The sequence below is a fragment of the Pipistrellus kuhlii genome, unplaced genomic scaffold (genome assembly GCF_014108245.1).
Source record: "Pipistrellus kuhlii isolate mPipKuh1 unplaced genomic scaffold, mPipKuh1.p scaffold_m20_p_1, whole genome shotgun sequence".
NCBI lineage: Eukaryota > Metazoa > Chordata > Mammalia > Chiroptera > Vespertilionidae > Pipistrellus > Pipistrellus kuhlii.
This window is the reverse complement of record NW_023425404.1, coordinates 75,750,809-75,762,182: the sequence shown is the minus strand read 5'-3', so window position 1 is coordinate 75,762,182 and position 11,374 is coordinate 75,750,809. Positions and strand designations below refer to the sequence as shown.

The 11,374-nt window shown below is 38.8% G+C and overlaps 1 protein-coding gene across 1 annotated transcript in view; it reads right to left on the bottom strand.

Moving 5' to 3' along the window:
- Positions 1-11,374, bottom strand: part of TTC6 (tetratricopeptide repeat domain 6) — a 185,829-nt gene that overhangs the window by 15,500 nt on the left and 158,955 nt on the right. The window contains exons 25-27 of the mRNA XM_036452372.2: positions 11,245-11,364; positions 5,214-5,287; positions 1,664-1,874 (exon numbers count right to left, since the gene is read on the bottom strand). Coding sequence (XP_036308265.1) covers positions 1,664-1,874; positions 5,214-5,287; positions 11,245-11,364 — 405 coding nt within the window. The remainder of the gene's footprint in view (positions 1-1,663; positions 1,875-5,213; positions 5,288-11,244; positions 11,365-11,374) is intronic.

Genomic DNA, 11,374 nt, shown 5'->3' with positions numbered 1-11,374 from the left:
ACTCCTCCCCCCAACCCCAGGTGCCTACCTGGGCTAGACAGGGGGAGGTAAAGGCAGCTAGAGAGGGCCTCAGCCCAATTTTTTTTAAATGGCCCAACGAAAGACAGCAAGACCTAGGCAATGTATGAGGAAACAGGTGACCTGATAGTACTCAGCCAATGAGGAGCTGGAGGAGAGACTGAATAAATAGGCCGTGTTGGCTGCCCCAAGTGTGCCTATACAACAGTGACAGGCACCCACTCTCAATCAAGGATGTATTAAAAGTCTTGTATTCACTATACTTCTGTCTCTGAGGCTGTTATTTGCATTCAAACAGGTGAGCATTTCTCACAATTAACTTATTTTATTAGTGCAAAGAACTTGGTGAGTGCATGGATCAGGACAGAGGGTCCCAAAAAGCACTCGGAGAACTGCTTGGCCGCACACAGAGTCGCACTTTTCCATCTTGCTGGAAGGACAAATGCCTGGTGTCTTGCCTTCCCAGTATGTTCTAATTCACTGCCGTTTAGAAGACGCCCTAAATTCAGAAGTCCCTATACTGTGGTTGTCGGACCCAGTACATGGCTGGAGTCCACTTCAAAACGTTCATACACTGTTTATTCCCTTTAGCTTTCTAAAAGTTTATGAGGTCCAGATATGAACTAACGAAACAAATGTTAGCCAGGTTCTTCTATGTGAAACTCATCAGGCAAATTTTAAAGGTTGTCTATAAATGTGAGATGAAGTAGAAAGGGGTGAAGGTGTAAAAGAAATCAGATTCAAAAGATCCTCATTTCACTAGTACAACAAGTCCCCAGATGGGTTCCCCAGGCAGGGTTGCTGAGAAACTGCTGCAGTGGATACTAATAGAAAGAGAAAGGTAAAATGTTCCTATCCCCATCTCCAGGGAAGAGCCAAATATGTTCTCACTCTTGTCCAAAAGGTGCTTTTGATACTGTTGTATTAATAATAGGAAAGGCACACACACACAAAAGGAGGCCAGACATGCATGTCATTGTACAGCTTCACCAGGAAGCTGCAATGTCACACTCCCGAGGGAACCACTGGCCCATTCCCCACAGGTCACTAGGGGAAGAGGTCCACCAGAGATAGGTGCAAGCCCAGTGAAGTTGGGGTGATACAGGAACGGTACTTGCCTGTCAGTCAAACCTAGAAACAGGGATTGCTGGCCAGAATAGGCAGAGCCACTGCCAGCACATGAAAATCTGGGACACAGAATCCCCTAAACAAAGGCGTTTTCTCTCTTGTTGCTCCAGGCTCCCTCTTGCCCCTCTTGCATTTGCCCATATGGCCCATGGCCATGTGGACCCCACAAGCAATGGACTAATGGACTGCAGCAGGGAGCACAAGTCAAGTTAGCCTGATGCTGGACTGGAGTGAGCAGACATAAATGGAAACTCTGGACATCTGGACACTGGCTCTGATTTCAACGCTGCTGAAACAAGTTACACTTCTATGGCGGACTGGGGGAGAGGGGGCTTTGGAAACTCAGGGATTTAATTCCATGCAAATAAGAAGTTACTTGTTCTCCTGTGCACACCTGAGAAAATTCTTTTTCTCAGGATATTGCAAGAAATCCACTCCTACCAGCAACCAGCAGGGATGAAGACCTCTCCCCACAAGTAACACTTTCATGGCCCAAAATGTTCTTATGTAATATTACCTGCAAATTGTAACCTAAAGAAATTCTGGCTTTTAGGCATATTGGATTGTAATGCAACGCTTTCAGAAACTCCTTCTGTGCTTGTTTGTAGCCTTCACTGTGACCATATTCCATGTAAGAATTTCCCCGTCCAGTGTAAGCATCCACAAAGCAAGGATTGATACTAATAGCCCGTGTGAAGAAAAGGACAGCTTCTTCAAACTCTTTGTTTCTGAAAACAAATAAAATTATTGATGCTTTCTGGTGAGTTACCGAAGTACTTTCCTGTATATAAAATTTTCATAAAGGTTTACATTCACTCTTACAAAAAAGTTTTCACTTTTATTATCCATCATAGGAAGTAAGAACATGATTTCCACATGACCTAAGAAAGGCTGAAGGGGTCTTTGAAGATTGTGGTAAGAGGGAAAGAGGGAGCTAAGAGCCATTTTCATAGCAGAATATACTGGAATAATATTCTAGAGTTCTTTTTTTTTCTCAGAATTATAAAAGGCTGCATGGCATTCCTGAACCTGTTTTTAATAGCTATCTGTGGCCAATATGGGGAGGGGGGAGTATATAGATGGAATACACTTTTTAAAGCAGATTATAATAAATTTATATGTATTTATTATTTCTACACAACAAAAGGAACCAAAATGTTATACATGGGAGTCCTTACTTCAGGTCTATAAAAGTAGGCCCTTTCTTTGTGGACACCAGGAGAGAAGAGAAAAGGAAGAAAAATGCATTTTATTTATTAATTTGTAAATATACTCAACTAAATAATAATTCAGTTTTTCTTCCCTACTTATTCTCTTGTGGTGCAGGTGAGGGCTGGTAAGGGAATCAAATATGTTTCATAAAGGAGTTACTTTTGCATATATAATAATTACATTTCATCTCAATTAGCCTGGAGGAAGCCATTTTTCTACACCTATCTAGTTATCAGCACTAGCATGTAATGAGCATCTAGTCTGTTTCAACTAAGCAAATAATCATTAAACTTTAACACTGGAAAGAGATCTTGAAAATCATCTACCAACACTTCAAATCAGGTGACAACTAAAAATCAGGTCCAGGGGAGGTGACAAATCCAGAGACACCCAGCTCCCTGCATCAACAGGGGAAAAATGATACAAGTGCCACGTAGAAACAACAATTTCATTTTTCTGAAGATGAGTATATCAGAGTGTCCTGTAGATTGAAGCTCTTGTTAAGTGATGACATGGCAGTTAGCAATGAAAAGAGGTATTATGTCAGGATACATGTTCATCAATACACAAAAGTCTTAGGTGTCAGGTACCACAAAAATAAAAGTATGTTAAATTCGTTATTCTAAAATAAGATATGTTTGCGTAAACAATGCGATCACTGACAGAGGAGCATCTTCTCACCAGGGCCCAGCCTTCAGTCGGGACTGTGAGCTGAGCTTGCAGTCTGTGCCACAGACAGAGGCCACCACATTTTCTAAATCAATCACATGAGTGGCCAGATGTGCCCTACTAAGTTGTACAAATAAATCATAAATACCTCCCCAAACTAAAGAAGGTGGCTTGCAGAGTCAAAGTTTCAAAAATATTGTATGCAAATATAAGAATAGGAAAATCAATGTACTGAGGTTAAAAAAAAAAAAAAAGTGGCTAGGATATGTAACTCTGAGTAATCACGCTCTCCCTCTGTGACATTTTTTTTTCATATGAAGATGGCTCTCATAAAGTGATCTAAAAATCAACTGTAGCACAACACTGTTCCTGACCAAATTGGGGAACAAGTAGATATTCAGCCTAAGGAATGTTGTCTCCTAGCAACCACAAGAGTGAGAACCAGAGATATACAAAGGCATACTTCAAAGGTCTGCAACCGCCTAAGTTCAAAGATCAAAGCCCTAAATTTCAAATATTTATTCCTTTTTAAATTGTTTTCCAATTGGGAAAATTTTTACTTTCCCCACTGTAAGATACCAGTAATGAGTCTCCAATACTGAGAAACTGTACTACTATGATATAAGTGTGTTTCAGACTACCTTGAAAAGCAAAATATTTTTCCTGAAATAAATATAGTCAATCACTAAATATTTCTTATTGTTAAATTCAGCAAAACTCAAAACACATGGAAATGGGGCTGTCAGTTATTAGGGCTTTACCGGTAATTTAAATTCTACTTTTATTAAGGGACAATAGAGATTCTAATCAACTGATAAAAGTTGGCTATTTGGAATTGCAAAGCAGTATCAGCTTAAGAAGGCTCCGCCATGTAGTATATCCAGTGATTACAATTCATGAGAGAGATTGGGAACAGACACAGAGAAATTTACTGACTCATTTGCGAAACACAGGAATGAGTTTGGGAGAAATTTTGGAGTCTGTTTTTAATTTAAGAGTATGCAATGACCTCAGACATTTGGGGTCTGTACTCACCCACTAAAGCAAACATATCAGTCATCATTATTCCATCTCTTTTCAAGGATGACAATTACTTAAAGGGATGGATTGTACAAAGGTTGCTGGATTAAAATAGACAATGGTGTGACTGTGTTTTGCCATCTATATAAACTAAGGATCCCAATTTAGGCCTTTAAACCCAAAGACATCTTCACAAATTTCAGTTATTACATTATTATTTTCATAAAATAAAATAAAAATCTAACTTTCATCGGGAAATATAGCTCTGCTATGTCCTAAAAACGAAAAAAAAAATGTTTATTTCCTAAATAATTCAAAATTGGATATTTCTAAAGCTTAGTCTATATTGTTTATGAACTATCCTAATTACCCTTCCAATTAATTGCTATTTTTTCTGTCTTAAAAAATAATACTGTAAACTACTAGTTAACCAAATAAATTTTATCTCACATAAAATCTTCCCATGCTGAATCTCTATACTTTTAAAAGCAAAATGACCAGAAACTAATTTAGATATTGTGTATATGTAGAAATGTAAAACTTATAATTAGTAAAAATCTATGTCAGAACAAATTATAAAGTGATCTTCTGTATTTTAGCTTATGTAACTGTTCTCTTCTCCCCTACTATAACTTGATTTATAGCAGGTAATAATGTTTTAAGTGATATGTTTTTGTAAATTTTATTGTATCTTGCAGATGTTTACTGGTATTATTTTAATTAGTTTTAGATTTAGAATTATGTTTTCTAAATGCAAAATTTTTTGAAAATAATTTTTTGAATCCACCCTCTCGTATAGTTTCCTAGGCTTTTTAAAGGTTAGTTTCATTTTAGGAACAAAATTAATCACTTAATTTTATTCTTAGACATTTCAATCTGTGCATGATTTTATTCTGTGTATCACCCAGATCCTTTTCCCCAGTAAATGGGCTTGAATCAGTGGCACCCAATGCCAGAATACAGGTATATGCATGCAGACTTGGTTAAAATGGCTGATTAGAAGGTCGGAGGGTGCTGATGGCACACCTGGGTGTGCTCCCCACTTCTATGATTCTTTGCCTCTCCCCATTTTTTGTCCCTGTCACTTCCACATTTTCCTCTTTCTAGTCTTCTATTATAATTATTAGATGATCCCACCTGCTTTCACTTCAGCCTAAATTGCATACCTGTGACAGCACATGGCGGTGGCTTGATAAAGGCTCACATTAGTCTTGCTCAGAAAAGCAGCTTGTTTAAAATCCTGAAACAGTTTTATAAATTTTGTTAGTTTTGCACTATCATTCTTTATGCTTTCTTAAACTTCATTCTAGCTTATATTCTACCACGAATATACGTAACACAAGCATTAACAAAGATATCTTAGCCCTAACCGGTTTGGCTCAGTGAATAGAAAGTCAGCCTGCAGACTCAAGGGTCCCAGGTTCGATTCCAGACCAGGGCATGTACCTTGGTTGCAGACACCTCCTCAGTAGGGGGTGTGCAGGAGGCAGCTGATTGATGTTTCTCTCTCATTTCCCTTCTTCTCTGTAAAAAAATCAATAAAACATATATATATTTAAAGATATCTTAAAACTTTTCTTTTTTTCTTTTAGTATCACATCTAGAGAGAATGAATGGAGTAGAGGAAACCCATAACTGAAAATTCACTCAGAATATTGTGCTACTGGACTGCACTTTCCCAGTGGCTTTGCCCTGGTGTGTGTAATGAGATCTCATTTACTTTCTTTTTATTGGTTTTTTTGTTGTTGTTGTTTTCTCAGTTCACACCACCAAAGACTTGCCCATCTAGATAGAAATGGAAATTCTCCTATAGAGAAACTTGGACTGTATAGGGCCAACACACATCTAGACCCAGAAAAGGACATTCATTGGGCCTTCTTTGTGGATCAGCTAAGGCTGCTTCTGGGGAGAAGTGTATCATTTTGCCCAGGTTTCCTTGAATCCTCCTGAGAAGAAACAACGGAAAATCCCAAGATTTTGAGTTAGGAAATGTGGTTGAAATGGCTCTGGGGAAGTGGTTGTTTAAAGAGAATTAAAAGTCTGCAAGAGATCCTGCCTCTGCCGCCCTGAACACTGTCCCCCATTAGGCTCCAGAGTCAGTGTCCAGTGTGCATAAGCTTTTCAAAGACCTACAGAAATGTTGGAGAACTGAGGCAAAATAAGAACATCACTACATTGAAACTAATACGATATTTAGATGACTATCTACATATAAAAATATCATGTAAGTTGCCATGATTCTGCTTTTCCCAAAGCACTGCTTTAGCAGGAACCTTCACTGTAGTCTTGGCTGTAACCTCAGGTGGCCACGCTATAGCAGGAGAGTGCTGTGACCTCCTCTGGGGTGTCAAAGGGAACCCCACCAGCTCCCTCCCTGGAGGCTGGTACCCGCACTCTCCAGACTCAGAGGGCAGGCGTCTGAGTTCTGGTGTCCACCCTGGAGGAAGGAGAGGAGCTCACCATACAGACAGCCTCCCTCTTCCTCCTCCCCCTTCCACAAACCTTCCCTAGCTGTAGCAGAGGGAGGAAGCTGGCTAACTTTCTGCAAACATTGGGAAGGCGGAGGGAGTAGGAGGGTCAAGCAGGGTCACTGGAATCCTATTGGAGGAGGAAGGTTTCAGTCAGAGACCAATCTGTAGATATGGAATCTGCACTTAGGTTCCTGAAGTATATTTTGATACTAAAATGAACTGTTATTGGAAGAAAATAAGAAATCTATTGTCTAATCAAATGTGTAATATAATCAAATATGCTACCAGATAACTCCCCTAAATACTGTGTTATTTACTGATTTTATCCTCACCTGAGGGCATGCTTAGAAAGAGGAAGAGAGAGAGAGAGAGAGAGAGAGAGAGAGAGAGAGAGAGAGAGAGAGAGAGAGCCATCAGTTGTTTCTTTTGGAACATGTCCCAACCAGGGATCAAACCCACAACCTATGCATGTGCCCTGACCAGAAATAGAAGATGCTCAGCCAACTGAGGCAACCTGTCCGGACTAAGAGGACTGTCTTAAAGTGGAGGCAAACTTAGTTGAATTGAGATTTATTACAAATTGAGATTTATTTCCTATTTATTTATCTTGGAAGTTGTGAGGAATGATCAAGAATTTAAAGGACTGAGAATACCAAGTTCAGTTCTGTAATCAGATAAAACTTACAAAAGTCAACCTGACTCTATATGTATAGTTATCAGCAATAAACATGTGATGACTATTCTCATTGCTTAGAACAAAGCTAACTAGTTTTTATGATTTTCCCCTTCTGCATTCAATTGTTTTTCTAATATGAAGATCATAAATAACAAACCACACATAGCCACTCGTACACCAAGCAAATTCCTTATTTGTAAGGACCTTCACCCACATTATCTTTGTGTCAGAAGACAGATTCTTGGCCTGGTTCCTTCTGTCTCCTCTGGAAACTTGCTCCATCATATTCCTGCCTTCTGTGTTTTTAATTCTTGTTTCATACCCCGACCTAACATGCCTTCCCCTCAACCCTCCCTGCCTGCAAACTAAACATGGCCCAGTCTTTCTAGTTTCTTTCAACTCCTTGAAAGCCTAGCTAACACTCACCTTCTCCACAAGCCCCAATTCCATCAACTTCCTATTATTTGTGTTATTTAATGAAGGCCAATTTTATTTTGTCATTTGTACACTGCATTGAAAGACATTTTTTATTTATTTACTTTTATTCTTATCAAAGTAACCCCTGAACAAAGTGTATGGTGTCTAAGACAACTAGAAAATTGACAGTGCTGGTGGCAATCCCCTGTTCTATTTTTCCTTGCCCCTGAGGCTCACTCACTCCCCAAATGCAACTGTTTTTACATCTTGCTGTTATTTACCTTCAAATTTCAAAATAATGTGAGAATTGTCATGTTTAACTTTCCACATAGGAGAGAATTTAGCTATCTTACCCCAGAACTCCACACCTCTCCTTTTCTCCCACCATCCCTAAAAAAAATAGTCTTTATTTTTCCTCTTAAGTGTAATATCCTTGGCTACCCATTCATATTACGTTCGAGGCATTAAAATACAGAATAGGCCGGGACAGGTTTGGCTCAATGGATAGAGCGTCGGCTTGGGGACTGAAGGGTCCCGGGTTCGATTCTGGTCAAGGGCATGTACCTTGGTTGCGGGCATATCCCCAGTAGGGGGTGTGCAAGAGGCAGCTGATCGATGACTCTCTCTCATCGATGTTTCTAACTCTCTATCTCTCTCCCTTCCTCTCTGTATAAAATCAATAAAATATATTTAAAAAAATAAAAAATAAAATACAGAATAGTAGTTTTTTGTGCCTGAACAATCTCTTTTCTACTATCTTCAACCTTGTGGAATTATATCCTTTTTATTCCTTTACTGTCTTCCTGGTAGTTTTTCAAGAGGACACACATGTTCTCCATCCAACCCACTTAACCATTAACTTCCTAAACAATGCCCGTCCAAATGCTGCACTCTGCTTCCTGACCAAGGGTTCCTTGGAAGTCTGTATGAGGATCAGTTACCTAGTATGTTGTCAGCACTCATCCCACTTGACCTCTCTGTTAATCAATCATTCTCACTAAGAAGATTTCCCTACATAAGTGTTAAGACTGCTGTTTCCTGTTTCTTCATCTAGCCATTCTATTATTCAGTCTTATATGTCTTCATTGGTTCTTTCTCATTTTTCTAATTTAATTTTTCAAATATTTTTTATTTACATAAAGGAAACTCATTTTTTTGTTGTTTGTTTGCTATTATTTCTGGGCAGCCAACATCTGAGGCTTGCCTGGCCCTGAGCAGGTGGGTGCTGAGGGAACTACAGGACTCTAGAGGCAGGCACCCCGGTGGGGCTGAGGGGACTGGGCGCCACCATCTTGTGGCTGTGGGCACTGCCATCTTTGAAGGTGTGGCAGTCGATTAGCATATTCCTTCCTTATTGGCTGTGGGCACCACCATCTTTGCTATGGTGTGATGGTCAATTTGCATAAGCCCTTTTTATTAGATGGGATTGTTTTAATTTTCTAATATTCTATTTTAATTAGTCTACATTTTTGTTTTGTTTGTTTGTTTGACTGAGGGGGTCACATTTGAGTAGAAACCTGAAATGAAAGATGAGCATGAGCCACACACAGATTAGTAGGGAGAGCATTCTATGTACAGAGAAGAGCTTATGTGAAGACCCTGGGGTAGGAAGGAAGCCTGGCATTTCCAAGGAAGAGCAAAATGCCAACGTGGAGGGACCTGGGTGCAGAAAAGACAATGTTTGACAATGAAGTCAGATCAATGAGTGACAGTCAGATCATGACGGGTCTTCGTTGGCCATAGTCAACAGTAAAATTTTATTCTAAGTGTGATGGGAAGTCACTGGAGGGCTCTAAGCAGAGGAACAACACAGTCTGCTTTATGTTTTTAAGGGGTCTGTCTGCTGTTGTTTGAAGAACAGCATGTAGAGACAGGGACAACAGCAGAAGCAGAGAGGCCAGTTGGGAAGCTCCTGATCTAGTCCAGGGGAAAGATGCTTGAGGATGGAATTAGAAAAACAGTGGCAAAAAAAAATGAGAAACTGCATTCAAAACATGGTTTGATGGCAAAGCCTACTGAACTGTTGGATGTAGGATGTGAGGGAAAAAAGGGGTCAAGAATGATTTCGGATAGACCATGAGCTCCTCAAGGACAGGAAATCTGCCTTATTTATCTCCACACCTTCAATACACAGGATTTGGAATCAGGTGAGACCTGAGATCAAATCATACTCTAGCACTTCCTGGATAAAAGACCATTTCACCTCTTTCGAATATCAGTTTCCTCATCTGTAAGTTGCAATTATAAATTGTGCAGCATTGTTGAGAACCTGGTATGTTGATATTAAACACCAAATAAATATGTGCCATATAGGTAATATAGGCCCTGCATTTAATTCTCCAGCAGCTGAGGTCTTTTGCTCCCAACCCCCCCAACACCCTCACCCCCATTTTCCTCACTTCTCTACTCCCAACACTGTTCCTTAGAGTTCCGTGGCTTTCTTGCCTACTCCTGAGAAGTTCTTTAGTTCCCGCTACCTGAGGAAATTCCAAACGGTGTAACCTAAACCTAAAGGAGTTCAACTCTTGGAATTACATTTCATCATAGTGTAAATTGCTTAGAATATGGTTTCTCAGACACTTCCTTAATACACTGTGGACCAATAATTTTACTGCTAGCTTTACTCAGTGGCCAGATAAGTTTCTATTGAACAAGTACAAAAAATGTTATACATAAATGTTAAAGGCATGCTTTAAAATTAAATACCCATTGCATTTTGATATTATTTATTACATATTGTTACAAGCCATTATCTTTTTAAAGTATGATACTTTGTAAAACAGTGTCATATGAAGCGAGAATTCTCGTGATCCGTCCGCAAAAATAATAATAAGTAATTCTGTGGGGCAGAACCTCAAAATATGACTCCAAGGGTAGAAAAATAACACAAGTCACTTTTGGAGATGAAAAGAACCAAGAAACACTCCATTACATAATGTTCTGTTGTGGTTCCTCAGAAACAAAGAAGCAAAGCTACCATTATTCAACTGCAAACTTTGATTTGTCTTGTATTTCTTAATCTTAACTCCAAAGTTAATTTTAAAAAACAAACAATACAAATAAGATCAAAGTTAGATGGTAAGTTTTGTCTAATTGTTCTACAAAGAAATGCATTTTTTAACCAAAGAAACCATGTATCTTTGTGATATATTGCAGATGCTATCTCTACTACAATCCTGAGTGCCTGCTCCCTCCATTCTCAGTAGCCTATTCTGAACAGGTATATTCTACTCTATACAAAACAATCTTATTTAGTTTATATATTTTCAAGAGACTGAGGAAAATTATAAATGAGAGAGAGCATCAAGCAGCAAAGTAAACAATATATAAATCATTTCATTTGCTAAACAACTGAATATTTTATAGCCAAGATAATCCCTTGGGGTTAGTGACAGTCTTGAACTTTCACCAAATTAGAAACTTCTTTAAAAATATATTGGCTATTTGCCTGTAATCAAAACTAAGTAAAAATACGCATGTTTTACAAAAATTCTATTAGTCATTCAGAGTATTTCAATATGATTATTGCTAAAGTTTAGTTATTGCTCATTAATATTGACATTAATGTAGTAAGAAAAACTTGTTCACTATTTTCAGAAGTGAACATGAAAAATCAAGTGAGTTCAGGTTTACCTCTAGTGCAAAATGGTGATGCCCTTGTCCTAAGTAGATGAGTCCACGATTAACTAAGGTATTGAATGCCACAGTTTTTGCAGGATCAAGAAGAAGCACGATGCCATAATCTATTAATGCCTAAAAATAA